The 17,002-nt window shown below is 34.9% G+C and overlaps 1 protein-coding gene across 2 annotated transcripts in view; it reads right to left on the bottom strand.

Annotated features, from left to right (window-relative positions):
* TBC1D32 (TBC1 domain family member 32) overlaps positions 1–17,002 on the bottom strand; it is a 197,984-nt gene that overhangs the window by 8,535 nt on the left and 172,447 nt on the right. For both annotated transcript variants that reach the window (XM_040239024.1, XM_040239025.1), the window contains 2 exons: positions 16,274–16,414; positions 3,111–3,299 (listed from right to left, as the gene is read on the bottom strand). In XM_040239024.1, coding sequence (XP_040094958.1) covers positions 3,111–3,299; positions 16,274–16,414 — 330 coding nt within the window. The remainder of the gene's footprint in view (positions 1–3,110; positions 3,300–16,273; positions 16,415–17,002) is intronic.

The following is a 17,002-nucleotide window of genomic DNA, read 5'->3' as shown; positions in this document are numbered from 1 at the left end:
ATTGAAAACATGTATGTGGTTTTTCAATATTTTGGAAACTATTTCAACTGGGTCTAATTATTTGAACTCATTTAGCACAGTTGATGCTTGTTCTATCTATTTTTATATAATGATTAATATCCTTTTTAAAAATAGCTTTATTACAAAAGTAGGGACTCATTCTTCAAAAATTAAAAAAATAAGAGCCCTCATAAATACATACAATAAACAGTAAAAGTCCCCTGAACTACTCTACATCCTCTTTTCTCTCAGAAACAGTCATTAACTAAATATGTAGAGTCAGGGCATAACATGTAATCTACATAAGAATATCATGGCTGTGGTATGTAGTTATATGGAGAATTATTAATAAGTTTTTTTTTCCTTTGTACAAGTCTGAGATTTTGGATCAGAAAGTATAAAACATAATTTCAAAGGTTTAATCCCCATAACAACAACAGTTTAATGAGGACTTTTAAAATCCTATGTCTTTCTGACTTAGTGGATTTTCTGAGGAAAGGAAGAATAAAATCACTTCCTTAATTGAAATTTCATTATTGGTTAATATGTGAATAAGTGAAAAATAGTGTACATATGTTTACATACTTTTCAAAGAAGACATTTTAACTGGGCTTAATGGAGTAGTTAATGGGGTATGTAAATGCATACTTAATAGAGTACACTGGAATTTATCTCACAAGAAAAATAACTGCTCATAAAAGAGATCAGTGACCCTAAGATCTACTTGCTGGAAATAAAAAATAACATGAAGTCATGGTATTAGAAAGGCATTTTTCCTAATACCTCAGGTGAATGCAAACAGCAGGAGTAAGAAGTAAGGTTAGCTCCAGGACAACTGCTAAAATTAATTCTTTGCCAACATGCTCTTACTTTGGATTTAAGCCATTTCAATTAAAATTTTAGTAATTTAAGTAGGACTTAGTAAAGATAATCTTTTGTCTTTAAAAAACCCTCATTTTAAAATTCTTTAATTTTAAATTGATAGCATTATGCCTAGAGCATAATAGAGTTTGGGAAATATTTAAAGAGGTCACCATTTGTAAACTCTGTTATTTTTCCTGGCAACAATCAGGAAGAGGTGAGACTGCAATAATCACCAGTATCAGGTTTAAAGATGATGAAATATATGGACACCCCTCTGGTGGAAAGGAAGCTGTTAATAATTTTTGTTATTCAATGTGAATAAAATTAAGTCCATTAATCTCTCCCTTTATATTTATTTACATTCTTTGTTTACTCTAACAAGTATTTATTGAGTACCTGCTATGTTCCAGGTGCTGTTTAAAGCACTGAAAAATACACTAGTAACTGAGAAAGACAAAATCACAATCCTTGTGGAGCTTATACATTATACTGGGGAAGACTGACAAAAATATATCTAAAATAATTTCAGTCAGTGACAGATACTATAAAAGAAACTAAAGTAGGATAAGAGATTAGATAATTATAGGTAAGAAGGCATTCAAATGTAAGTATTTTGGGAAATTTTAGGCCCTGAAATCCCTTTAACTGACCACTGCATCTAATGAAAATGCCCCTTACTGAAAAGGAACCCACATTTTGTCCTCAATATAATTCTCACTTACTTAACCATCTCTGTTCTTCAAATTACCTTTTACAGATAATTTTTTTTTTCTTTTTCTACCTAACTTTTCCTTCTGCTTGTATGACCATTGTTGTGTTATACTTCATTTCATTAAGAATGTTTCTAAGATCATAATTCTATGATACATGTAGGAAGTTTGAGACCTTTTGGATTTAGTATTAATGAAATAAAAATGCTTGACAGTTTATCAATCTTAAATGACCAATGACATTTACTTACAAAAGACATCATCAAATGACAAGTGAATCAGAAAGAGAAAGATAAATACCATATTCTAACACATATATGTGGAATCTAGAAAAATGGTACTGAAGAATTTATTTACAGGGCAACAATGGAGAAACAGACAAAGAGAATAGACTTATGGACATGGGGAGAGGGGAGGAGAAGGTGAGATGTATGGAAGAGTAACAAGGAAACTTGCACTACAATATGTAAAATAGATAGCCAACAGGAATTTGCTGTATGTCTCAGGAAACTGAAACAGGGCTCTGTGTCAGCCTGAAGGGGTGGGATAGGGAGGGAGATGGGAGGGAGGCTCAAAAGCAAGGGGATATATATATTCCTATGGCTGTTTCATGTTGAGGTTTGACAGAAAATAGCAAAATTCTGTAAAGCAATTATCCTTTAATGAAAGTAAATAAATGAGAAACAAAAAAAGAAAAATAACTGAAAAAAATCTAACAATAAATAATAAAAATAAAATTAATTCACATGGAATTTATTTGTCCACCTAAAAAAAAGCTACATATGACAAATGTTGGTTCTCGGGTAAGTGTATATATGCATGCGTATGTATCTGAGGGTAGCAGGGAGAGGGAAATATACTTTAAATTCAAGGAAATATTTCAACTTAAAACAAAGTTGGATTTACAGCAAGAATCACACATGGGGAGGTATTTATATATATTTTCTAAAGTCCAGAGTTTCAAAAGTCACATTATTGTGAGAAAGAAAGCTATTAGATCTTGCTTTAAAATATTAACTTCTGTACTTCTATATAATAATGACTTTAAAAACAGTGTTAAGATAGATTCTTTCATGGAAACCTTTCAAAAAATATTTTAAAATTTAGAAAAATAGAGTATGAAGGTATAAGAAATTACATCTTTTTAAAAGTTTCAAGTTTTAATACACAGTTTCAAAGCTGTGTATTAACACATAGTAACTTGAACTTTTATTAGCTAAATAAGATACAGGAGTATTAAAAAAAAAAAAAAGTCCTTTAGGCACAGCATACTGGTTAAAAGCAAAATTTTGTAGCCAGACAGCTTAACTTCATATCCCAGCCCCATCAGAGTTTAGCAGTATTCACCAGCTGTAAAATCTTGGGCAATGTACTTAATACCTGTTTCTTCATCTCTAAAATAAAGATGATAATACCTACCTCTCAAGGTTGTTTTTAGGATTGCATGAGAATATAGAAAAATATCTGGCACTAGGCACCCCATCAAAGTTGACAACTTTCAACCAAAATTTTTCCTCTAGAAATAAAGTTACTCACTTTTAGGAAAACCTGCAGATCTTGAGTCTGAGTGTGCTGTAGAATATCTTGTTGAAGATGTTTGAATATAGCTATACAGATATACACTTGATAATCTGGACCAAGCAAAACACAGGTAGCAATATAATGGCAGATTTCTATCCAATCTAAATAATTCCAAAAACACTGAGTTATCCACTGCATGCAAATCTAGGAAAAAAAAAAAAGTTAGGTCATTAGAAAGCTGATATAGCCATTTTGACTTTTAAAAAGCAGTACTCAATAACTCACAAAAAACCATTCAATCAAAATATACTGTCTGACTACAAGAAGCCTAATAAGGATATAAGGATGCCTCACCTACTTGCCTAATGTGTGAGAAAACTCTAATGGGCTTGGGACTCAGGACTTAGGAGTTAATTGATGGTGTTCATACTGTTCCTATGCTATTGCTAAATGCCTTCTTGATTCGTATTGTCCTTCTCTTACCTATAACACCAGTCTGCTCTCTTCAGATAACAAATGCTGAGACTATTTTAATTCAGAAATGGGAGCATCTTCTATCCTACCTAGAATCACAGATGTATAATTATGCAGAAGACAGATTGCTAAATGTTACATTAATGCAAATGGACTCTTGCTGAATAATAAAACAATTTAAATCAACCAGAATTATATAACATAGATACTGAGAGCTAATGTACAGAATTCAAAAATGAGACTTTTTACAAAAATCATTTATTTTACTTTCTGAAAAACATTTTTCAGATTATAAAAGCAATACATGCCTACTAAAAAATAGACAAATTTTAAAAATGATATAGTGATTACCATTGCTAATGTTTTGGTACATTAATGTTATGGGTGTAATTGTATCTCTCCCCCCAAAATAAGTCAAAGTCCTAACTCCCAGGACCTATGAATGTGACATTATTTGAAAACAGAGTCTTTACAGAGGTAATCAAGTGAAAATGAGGTCATTAGGCTGAGCCTTATTCCAACATGCCTTATATCAAATAAACTGAAAATGTGAACACACAGTGGGAAGGCCCTGAAAAGACACACATGGAGACTGTCACATGCAGACAGAAGATTGGAGTGATGTATCTATAAGCTGAGACATATCAATGGCTACCAGAAGAGAGGAAAGAGGCAGCAAACAGTTCTTTCTCAGTGCTGTCTAAGTGAACACAGCCCTGCCAACATTTATCCTCTCAAACTGTGAGATGATAAATTGCTGTTGTTCAAGCTACTGAGTTCGTGGTACTTTGATATGACAGTCCTGGGAAACTGAGACAATTACTTTCAAATATTTTAATTTTCATTTATGACTTAAAAATTACCACTGAGGAGAATTTTCTTTAACTTCTCTTCACTACAGTTTTGATTTTTAGGGGTGAGGAGGGAGGAATGGGAACAGATATAGCAGGATATCTCAATCTGTCATACAAAGATAAAGAAGACACACACAAATTTTCCATTTTTGTTCTATTGTGTTGACCTTCGCCAATAGTTTCTAAACTTTGCTTTTATATCCCTGATTCAATTTGGGGGGAATGTTGATTCTGCTTTTAACTGCCTTTAACATGGGTATTAGTTTAAGATTGTTGTAACAAGGTAACACACTGGGTGACTTAACAGAAATTGATCTCATAATTCTGGAGAAGTCCAGGATCAAGGTACTGGCAGGGTTGGTTTCTTCTGAGGCCTCTCTTCTTGGCTTGTAAATGACCATCTTCTCCCTACATTTTCACATTTCATTGAACAGAGGTCTTCCCTCTGTACATGTATGGTATCCAAATTACTTCCTGTAAGGATAATGGTAATATTGAATTCAGACCCACCCTAATGACCTCTGTGCTGTGCTTAGTCACTCAGTAGTGTCTGACTCTGTAACCCCATGAATGTAGCCTGCCAGTATCCTCCATCCATGGGGATTCTCCAGGCAAAAATACTGGAGTGGGTTGCCATGCCCTCGTCCAGGGGATCTTCGTAACCCAGGGACTGAACCAGGCCTCCCTCACTGCAGGCAGATTCTTTACTGTCTGAGCCACCAGGGAAGCCCATTTCAATGACCTTATAATTAGGTTTAATGACCTCACTGTAACTTAATAACCCCTTTAAAGCTTCCCAGGTGGCACTAGTGGTAAAGAACCCGCTTGCCAATGCAGGAGACATAAGAGACATGGGTCAATCCCTGGGTGGGGAAGATCCCCTGGAGAAGGGCATGGCAACCCACTCCAGTATTTTTGCCTGGAGAATCCCATGGATAGAACTGCCTGGCAGGCTACAGCCCTTGGGATCACAAAGAGTCAGACGACTGAAGTGATTTAGCACACACACACTGCTTTAAAGACTCTATATCCAAATATAGCCTCATTCTGAGGTACTGAGGCTTAGAATTTCAACATATGATTTTTTTCTTTTTTGCAGGAAGGATACTATGGTTTTTTCAGTAGTCATGTACAAGTGTGAGAGTTGGACCATAAGGAAAGCCGAGTGCCTCAGAACTGATGCTTTCGAACTGTGGTGCTGGAGAAGACACTTGAGAGTCTCTTGGACTACAAGGAGATCTAACCTGTCAGGAAATCAATCATGAATATTCACTGAAGGACTGATGCTGAAGCAGAAGCTCCAATACTTTGGCCACCTGATGGACAGGTGGATCTGGACATGAACCTGGACAGACTGTGGGAGACAGTGGAGGACAGAGGAGCCTGGCATGCTGCAGTCCATGGGGTCGTGAAGAGTCAGACATGGCTTAGTGACTGAACAGCAAATCCCGTATCAGATGACATTACATTTTTGTTTTCCATACATTACTCAAGTCAACCATTAACATTGTAATTTCAGCTATTATAGGCATATTTTTTTCTCATCTTCTGGTCATATTTCTTATTATTGATAATGCCAACTATATATAACCAAGTTTTTTTTTAACTGTAATTCTTTCTCAGGATCAGATTTTTCTTTACAAATATGTTCCCTTCTATTATGTTCCAAAATATTTTTATAGAGCCATAGGTGAACTCAATATTGAATTTGAATATATATATATGAACATTCAGTATTTGTCAATGGACAGGATATATTTAATTTATTTTGGTCCTCACTTTAAATTTCATTTGGCAGCAATAGGATTCTTCTCCTAGATCTGGACCTGGAGAGCAGGTTGGCATGATTACCAAACTTCCACTGCCCAATGAAGCATCTACACAGTATGGCTCTGCTGCACTGGGGAGGATGTAACTCTTGCTCCTACTTGACTAGATGGGTTGAAGCAGTCAATGGCTCTTTTAATTCCCTAATACACTGCTGCCAGGGTTCTGTTCATGCTTTGTCACTATAAATACTAGTCAACCAAGGGCCATCCTTTGTTAATGAAAATGAAAGATTCTAGAGGAATGAATAAAGAGAAACAATTGAAGAATAAAAATTAATGCAAATGATCTGGGCAGCCAGAGAAATCAGTTCCCATTCAGCTGTCAGCTTCTTGGGTGACTAGCAAGTTGATAATGATGAAGGGATAACAGTTCCCACCTTCTTTCTAGTTGGTCTGACTATTCTACAGGTTGAAAGGTGTGAAACTGTTTACCACTGACTCATTTTGACCTTTAAACCTACCAATTTTATGATTCAAACAAAGACATCTGTAGTCAAAATATTTACTTATTCATAAAGCTTTATCCATATTGGTTAAAAGAAAGTTGTCCCCAAATCTGTAATTACTTATTTATTATACATGATTTCTAAAGCAACTGCAATTTTCTGGGATTTACACAACATTCAAGCACTATTTTCTATGTTTTGTTTTGTTTTTTCATTAAATGGAGCCTGTGCGTGTGTGCTGAGTCACTTCAGTCACAGCCAGCTCTTTGCAACCCTATGGACAACAACCCGTTAGGCTCTTCTGTCCATGGGGTTTTCAGGAAAGAATACTGGAGTAGGTTGCCATGCCCTCCTCCAGGGGATCTTCCCAACTCAGGTATTGAACAAGCAGCTCTTACATCTCCTGCACTGATAGGCAGGTTCTTTACCTGCATCATTTGGAAAGCCCCAAATGGAGAATAATACCAGCCTTTTCAACATGTGGGAAATTTAAGAGAGGAAAAATGAAAGATTATAATTGAAAGCATTTTGAAAATATATCAAGTGCTATGTAAATGTTATTCTATAACAAAGGTATAGATGTTTATTATTCATTTAACAAACACTTATGTACCTAATACACAACAAGCATTATTATAATTCTTAAGTGAACAAAATACATTTAGTCCCTGTCCGAACAGAACTTGCACTTAAAGAGCAGACACACACCTTTTAAATATATGAGCTTCTTCATTTGGCAGAAACTATACCAGCTACTGCTATTACATGAGCAAAATATTCCAGAATTATTCAATTGTGATAGAATTCAAAACACTATACCCCTGGAAGAATGCTAAACTATGAGTAATGTCTTTTAAACCTTAAGCAAATAGCTGCTCTATTTTCATAAGATGAAATGATCTATATATTAGCTGATAGTCTAGGGCTCTAACAGGACAAAAGAAATAATACATATCCAAACAGACATGATGAACTCTTTTCTTTAACATTTTTATTATGTAATTATTCCAAATACACATAATAGGAAGAAAGCATTATATAAACCAGAGCCATCACAGTTTCAAAATTTGGATTGATTGACATGTCTCTGAAATCCATTTTCCTCTACAGGCTTCCCTTCTTAAAGCTTTTAAGATAAAACACATCATAAATTGCTATATATTATATCTATGCTTGCATTAAAATAAACTGAAGATCTGAGTTATCAATGTTATCAGTTTTTTGTTTCATTTACGGAACAAGACAAAATAAGAATCCAGAATAATAATACCAGCACTACCATAAGCAACATGAATACTTAAAACAGTAATATTTCTATTGTTTTCTTTGTCATTTAGACAACATATCACTTGGCATGTACAGTCAAATGCCTATGTTTTAAAGTGCCTTGAAAAAAAATTAAGTGCCTTTCAGGGTGTGGAGAAAAAGAAACCCTCCTATACTGTTGGTGGGAATGTAAATCTGTACAGACACTGTGGAGAATGGTATAGAGGTTCTGTAAAAACTAAAAACAGAGTTACCATAAGATCTAACAATCCTACTCTTGCGCATATATGTGAAGAAAATTCTATTTCAAAAAGACACATGCACCTCAATGATCATTGCAGCACTATTTACAATAGCCAAGACATGGAAGCATCTTAAGTGTCTATCTAGAGATGAATAGATAAAGAAGATGTGGTATATGTATGCTGCTGCTAAGTCGTGTCAGTCGTGTCCGACTCTGTGCAACCCCATAGACGGCAGCCCACCAGGCTCCCCCATCCCTGGGATTCTCCAGGCAAGAACACTGGAGTGGGTACACAATGGAATATGAGTCATAAAAAAAAGAATGAAATAATGCTATTTGCAGCACATGGTTGGACCTAGAGATTATCATACTAAGGGAAGCTGGAGAAAGACAACCATCATAAGATATCACTTATATGTGGAATCTAAAAAAATGATATAAATGAAATTATTTACATAACAGAGAATAAGACATAGAAAACAAACTTTCTCTGGTTACTAGAGGACACAATAAGGGTGTGTGGGAGATAAATTAGGAGTGTGGGATTAACATATAAACACCACTATATATTAAATAGATAAATAACAAGGACCTACTAGAGAGCACAGGGAACTATATTCAATACCTTATAATAACCTATAATGGAAAAGATTCTAAAAATAACATATATATGTATATATAACTGAACCACTTTGACATACATCTGAAATTAACACATTGAAAAATTACTATACTTTAAAAATGGTTAAAAAATTAAAGTGCTTCTTACAAGGTTATACTGTCAAGTAGGTACTGTTAGGTTCATTTAATTATATGTATTTATGATATGAACTATTTAAATGACTCCAAAGTAAGGTATATTTCCTGACTCTTCAGCTCATTCCTTACTTATCCCTATAAGCAATCACTTAACAAAATATGATACATTCTTTCATTTTTTAATACAAGCACATTTGAACTTGTATTATATTCCCACCCTTTCCCATATAAACAGTAACATTCTAAACACTTTTTTGTTTTTGGTCTCCACCTTTATCTCTCTTAACAAAAGATCCTGAGTATCACTCCATGGCAATATACAGAGGTATTTCTTATTCAGTTTTATAACTGCATAGTACTACCCTGTAGATAAACCATAACTAACTCAACAAGTCCCTATTTACAGACACATGTATTATTCCTAGTCTTTGTATAGTTACTGTTGTTGTTTAGCTGTTAAGTCATGGCCGACTCTTTTGCAGCTCTATAGACTGTAGCCCGCCAAGCTCCTCTGTCCATGCGATTTCCCAGGCAAGAACACTGGAGTGGATTGCCATTTCTTCCTCCAGGGAATCCTCCCAATCCAGGTATTGAACACATGTCTCCTGCATTAACAGGCGGATTCTTTACCACTGAGCCACCAGGGAAGTCCCAGTCTTTATACTATATGCTCTTATATGCTATAAAACATATCTGTACACATGCATTTTCAAAATTTTTGTCAGTGTATTTCTGGGATAGATTTCTATAAATGAGATGGCTGGATGAAAGGGTAAATGCATGTGTGCTTTTGCTAGAAACTGCAAAATTCCCTCACATAAGTCTCAAAAATATACTATTAATAAAATTGCTATTAGCAATTAATGGAATAGATGACAAAGTAAAATAAACTAATTCTGTTTTTATGGTAAACCAATATTCCTTACACTTAATTATATTTGAAACATTTAAATGACTTTTTCAGCCACTAACACATTCACTTTAGGATAAAAAGGGAGGAAAATCCATCACACAATATGCATCAAAATGTACCACAGCCTTCCTAGAAAAGTTTGCTCCTTATACTTAAGCATATGCCAAATGCCACAGGCTTCCCTGATAGCTCAGCTGGTAAAGAACCCACCTGCAATGCAGGAGACCCTGGTTTGATTCCTGGGCTGGGAAGATCCGCTGGAGAAGGGATAGGTTACCCACTTCAGTATTCTTGGGCTTCTCTTGTGGCTCAGCTGGTAAAGAATCTGCCTGCAGGAAGCCTGGGTTCGATCCCTGGGTTGAGAAGATCCCCTGGAGAAGCGAAAGGCTACCCACTCCAGTATTCTGGCCTGGAGAATTCCATGGACTGTATAGTCCATGGCGTTGCAAAGAGCTGGAAACAACTGAGTGACTTTCATTTTCATGACAAAGGATATTATGATTGCAACACTGATAAAAACATTATTGTATCTAAGGTAAATTATTCTCAGTTGTATCTAGATATAAAACAATCTTCAAAAAATGTACTTAATTCTTTAGTAAAAACATTAGTTAGAACAATTACTTAAGAATACCAGATTAAGTCAAAAGAGGTATGCCCTAAATGATTAAGTTTTATGATACCAAGATGCTATTTTTAACAACTCTTCTGGCATTATTTTATTTATTCACCATAGAAAGAATGTTAGTAAAGTAAGATGTGGTTTAAAGTGAAGTCCTTGCTATTAGGGTTATATCAATAAATCAATTCACTCACTTCACTGATCCTGAATGTCCCTGAATTTCTCCATCTGTCAAATGAAGTTAAAATTTTAAATGAAATAAGATCTGATGACATGATCCTCTACATAGAAAACCCTAAAGACTCCACCAGAAAATTACTAGAGCTAATCAATGAATATAATAAAGTTGCAGGATATCAAATCAACAAGCAGAAATCCCTTGCATTCCTATACACTAACAATGAGAAAACAGAAAGAGAAATTAAGGAAACAATTCCATTCACCATTGCAACGAAAACAATAAAATACTTAGGAATATATCTACCTAAAGAAACTAAAGACCTATATATAGAAAACTATAAAACACTGGCAAAGGAAATCAAAGAGGATGCTAATAGATGGAGAAATATACCATGTTCATGGATCTGAAGAATCAATTCAGTGAAAATGAGTATACTACCCAAAGCAATCTATAGATTCAATGCAATCCCTATCAAGCTACCAGCGGTATTTTTCACAGAACTAGAACAAATAATTTCACAATTTGTATGGAAATACAAAAAACCTCGAATAGCCAAAGTAATCTTGAGAAAGAAGAATGGAACTGGAGGAATCAACTTGCCTGACTTCAGGCTCTACTACAAAGCCACAGTCATCAAGACAGTATGGTACTGGCACAAAGACAGAAATATAGATCAATGGAACAAACTAGAAAGCCCAGAGATAAATCCCCACACCTATAGACACCTTATCTTTGACAAAGGAGGCAAGAATATACAATGGATTAAAGACAATCTCTTTAAACTGGTCAACCACCTGTAAAAGAATGAAACTAGAACACTTTCTAATACCATACACAAAAATAAACTCAAAATGGATTAAAGATCTAAACATAAGACCAGAAATGAAAACTCCTAGAGGAGAACATAGGAGAAACACTCTCCGACATAAACCACAGCAGGATCCTCTATGACCCACCTCCCAGAATACTAGAAATAAAAGCAAAAATAAACAAATGGGACCTAATTAAAATTAAAAGCTTCTGCACAACATAGGAAACTATAAGCAAGGTGAAAAGACAGCCTTTGGAATAGGAGAAAATAATAGCAAATGAAGCAACTGACAAACAACTAATCTCAAAAATATATAAGCAACTCCTGCAGCTCAATTCCAGAAAAATAAACAACCCAATGAAAAAATGGGCCAAAGAACTAAATAGACATTTCTTCAAAGAAGACATACAGATGGCTAAAAAACACATGAAAAGACGCTCAACATCACTCATTATCAGAGAAATGTAAATCAAAACCACAGTGAGGTACCATTTCATGCCAGTCAGAATGGCTGCAATCCAAAAGTCTACAAGCAATAAATTCTGGAGATGGTGTGGAGAAAAGGGAACCCTCTTACACTCTTGGTGGGAATGCAAACTAGTACAGCCACTATGGAGAACAGTGTGGAGATTCCTTAAAAAACTGGAAATAGAACTGCCTTATGACCCAGCTATCCCACTGCTGGGCATACACACCGAGGAAACCAGAATTGAAAGAGATATGTGTACCCCAATGTTCATCGCAGCACTGATTATAATAGCCAGGACATGGAAGCAACCCAGATGTCCAGCAGCAGATGAATGGATAAGAAAGCTGTGGTATATATACACAATGGAATACTACTCAGCCATTAAAAAGAATACACTTGAATCAGTTCTAATGAGGTGGATGAAACTGCAGCTGATTATACAGAGTGAAGTAAGCCAGAAAGAAAAACACCAATACAGTATACTAATGCATATACATGTAATTTAGAAAGATGGTAATGATAACCCTGTATGTGAGACAGCAAAAGAGACACAGATGTATAGAACGATCTTTTGGGTTCTGTGGGAGAGGGAAAGGGTGGGATGATCTGGGAGAATGGCATTGAAACATGTATAATATCATATAAGAAACTAATCGCCAGTCTAGGTTTGATGCAGGATACAGGATGCCTGGGGCTGCTGCATTGGGATGACCCAGAGGGATGGTATGGGAAGGGAGGTGGGAGGGGGGTTCACGATGGGGAACACGTGTACACCCGTGGAGGATTCATGTTGATGTATGGCAAAACCAATACAATATTGTAAAGTAATTAGCCTCCAATTAAAATAAATAAATTTAAATTAAAAAAATAAATGAAATAAGATCTGAAAACACACTTTTATACTGTGAAGCACTGATATAAATAAAAAAGTATATTTATTGCACTTCTAGACAAGACACTGTGTCAAGATACTTAAAAAGACTTGAAGATATGTCAGGCATACATATCTTCAACAAACTTCAACTAGTAAGAAAGAGGTAAACCCACAAATAATGATTCCACAAAGCAAAAGAGTTATTTCTACCAGAAGAGTAACACAGAAACTGCATACAATTCAAAGCAGAATCATCTACTTGTAAGTGATCCTAAAAGTTTCCATTTGGACAGATATCAAAGATAAGTATGACAAGTAAAGATGGGGCACAAGGAGGGAGAAGGTATTATTTTAAATAGCAACATCAACAACATAAAGAAAGGGAAAGCTTCAGTACATGCACATACAAGGGGCATTCCTAGTCTTGAAATCTTGCTTTACATTAGTATACTTTGCATTTTCAAAATGCACTGTCACAAAATATGAAACAATAAAATAGTTTTCTTTAATCCTGCTTTCATGGAGGGGAGAAAAGTAGCAATGAGAAGAATCAAGAGAATTTTCTGGAGTATATTTGGAGGATTATCCATGTTAGCTCACTTGCTGACACAATATAGTACAATAATCAATGATATGCAAAATGATGACTCCAAGGAATTACAAAAGTTAAGTCATTAAAGATATGGGGTAATTCTTAGGAGAGGAAAATTACTAAAATACAATAAAGTTTTTTCTTTTAAATTAAAGAATAAAATTCTACATTTTCATTAGAATATGTGATTTTCTGTTCATTTTAAAAGTATATTTTCATTTTGACTTTCCTTCCAATCTCAAATGCTAATCAACAAATACATATTTCTAACTACATTTAATTTTTTGTATTCTAGTTGAGCTTATTACTTTTAGTCTAGAGATCTGTATATTTTATTTAGCAATCTGCTCACAAATTCTTTCATTAATCAACCAGTCCCTTAATGTCTATAAGTATGCAACTTTAAAAAGCATGGCTCCTAATTAGATCAGAATGAGTAAACTTTGGAATACAAAATTTGTATATAAATAATTACTTAACTACATACACCAAGTTATTTAAATGTTATTTTCATATTTCATAATTAGCAATAAAATGGTGAATAATAACAAAGCAATGATACATACTTCTTAAGACGCAAAATGATTAGTTCACATAAGGAGCCATAGAAAGGCATTTTTACATTAGATAATTTAAGAAATATAATAACATTACTACTCAGAAATAATGCAGTAGTTTTTCATTAGGTAAATCTACATGTATGCAGCTTCAAATTGATAATAACATATCAAATGGTTAAAGAGAAGCCAAAACAATAAAGAGGTACCAAACTGATATCGTGAGGCATTGGGTCCTAAAAGTTTTCCCCAGTTTTTGGTCATACATTCCTAAATGTTTGGTGCAGATGGTAAACAATCTGTCTGCAATGCAGGAGACCTGGGTTCAATCCCTGGGTTGGGAAGATCCCCTGTAGAAGGGAATGGCAACCCACTCCAGTATTCTCGTCGGGAAAATCCCATGGACAGAGGATCCCGGCGGGCTACAGTCCATGCGGTCCAAAGAGTCAGACACAACTGCCTGACTGAGTACAGCACATAGTCTAGAATGACAAAGGAACTCTCCTTGGCTTGAATTATTTTATATATACATATATATATAAATAGAAAGGATTGTTGAACTTATTGTAACTAATTCCAAGCAGAATTAAACATTTTGTGATTCAAAATTCTCAGAAGAGTTTTAGGTAAAAACAGTAAGAGTCAGAATTGGCTAAGAAAGAATTGGCCTTTCTACTACATGCAATTCCTTTGTTATATTTGAACTTCTTATTAAACTTCAGGGAATTTAAAATTCAACAGGCAGAGTAACCTGATACAAGTAAATGTAATAAATGACATAAGGTCTCTTCAAAGTAAGTATAAAAGCATATATCATAATGTGAAGAATAATGTGATGTGAACTAATTTTTTTCAAAGTATCTATATTTTAACATAATAAAAATCTAAATTTCAAATTCAAATGCCCACTTTGACTTGAGAAGAATCTCCTTAAAGTGCACATAAGAGGAACCAATAGGTAGAAATAGCTAAATTAACTTTTTTAGGAGAGCATTAGGAAGTAAATAATAGGTTTATTTACTCTTACCCCATGTTAAGATGCAATAATAAAGTTCAATAAGCAAAACAGAATAGTAATATAATAAGAAATAAGTAGATAGGTCAAATTATAAAATAAGTAAAAAATTATTAGTCAAGAACTGAAGGGATTTGGATAGTGGAGGTTACCTTTAAAGGAAATTTACAAGTCAATAGGAAGTCCACTAGGACAGATGGGCAATGAATAAAAAGATACAATTAGTTAACAAAGCTGTGGAATTATAATCAACCTTATTAATGTTCAAAAAAGCCTCAAACCCTGCAAATTTTAAAAATTTAGCAATTAGTTTTGAAAAACCCAAGTACCCAGTCCTGGAGAACAGACACTCTTCATTTCTATTAGAAGAATACAAAATCAAAGCAACTTAGGATGCATCAAGAACCTTAAAAGTGTTCATATCTTTTGATTAAGTATCTACCTTCTGGGACTCTGACCTAGAGATTAAATTCTAAAAACAGAAGAAAGATTTAATGTTTAAAATATTACATTTTAGCCTGATAATGTAGTAAAGAAGCAATACACACTCTACCACTGAAAGACTGACTAAGCACAGGAGGGAGACATCTTTGGCTACTGAAAATAACCACATGCCCAATTCCAGGCCCTCAAGACATCATTAAACCTTCCCAGACTCCAAAAGAGAGCTTACTGTTAGATAAGATACAATATCTCACATACCAGATACTCAGTGGTGATAAGAATTCTTGCCCTCAGTTAGTCTACCTAATCCTTGCAGAAGCCTTATGGAGGAGTTACTATGACCTCCATTAAAACATCTACATGTCATAGATTTCCAGAATGTCTGTCTTGAATAGCTGAAACAGAACTCAAAATCTGTGAATGCCAGAGATCTATTATAACAGAAATATGTATTATGCAAGACCTAGGGAAAGCCAGCTTAAAGATTTAAACACTGTAGTCTGTGGGGTCGCTAAGAGTTGGACATGACTGAGCAACTTCCCTTTCACTTTTCACTTTCATGCATTGGAGAAGGAAATGGCAATCCACTCCAGTGTTCTTGCCTGGAGAATCCCAGGGACGGGGGGAGCCTGGTGGGCTTCCGTCTACGGGGTCGCACACAGTCGGACACGACTGAAGTGACTTAACAGCAGCAGCAGCAGCAGCAGACATATAACTATTTACAAAATGATGTGATTAATGTATTTCTTGTATTTGATGAGAATATAATTTTCTTTGCAAAGACACTGAACTCTGGGAGTTGAAGAAATACTATTTTCCATGAATTACCTGTGATGGTGCAAAACCAGACATGTGAAAAGCTGAAAATACAAGTGGCACCTCCGCTTTCAGTAGCATTTCAATATAGTGAGTGCTGCAAAAATACACTGGATGAATGCCAGATTCTATAGTGTCAGCAGGTAGGTACCTCTGCATGAAGGAGAAAAATCGAGAATTAATGAATTTAAAAACAAACATTTAAATCTTATGCTTTAAATTACTACTTCAAAATTAACATGGTGGCATAACAACCCACTGCAAATTTTATGTAAATTAAAATGTTAGAATGTTAAACACCAAAGAAAGATAGGGGCTTCCCTGGTGGCTCAGAGGTTAAAGCATCTGCCTGGAATGTGCGAGACCTGGGTTCGATCCCTGGGTCGGGAAGATCCCATGGAGAAGGAAATGGCAACCCACTCCAGTATTCTTGCCTGGAGAATCCCATGGACAAAGGAGCCTGGTGGGCTACAGTCCACGAGGTCGCAAAGAGTCGGACACGACTGAGCAACTTCACAAACACAAAGAAAGATTAAATCTCAATAAAGGCAGTATGATACTTTCTTTCTGAGATAATGAATACAATTAACAGTTTGTAATTTTGACAAATTCAATCTCTATGGAATAATGGAGATGGGTATTACATGAAAGAATAAATATATAAATAAGTACATTAGTAATAAATGCTTTACATTTTAATTCTGAGCATATTTCAATATATTTACATTATCCTTGGCTTTA

The sequence above is a fragment of the Oryx dammah genome, unplaced genomic scaffold (assembly GCF_014754425.2).
Source record: "Oryx dammah isolate SB20612 unplaced genomic scaffold, SCBI_Odam_1.1 HiC_scaffold_4, whole genome shotgun sequence".
Taxonomy (NCBI): Eukaryota; Metazoa; Chordata; class Mammalia; order Artiodactyla; family Bovidae; genus Oryx; species Oryx dammah.
This window is presented reverse-complemented; position numbering and strand designations above follow the sequence as displayed.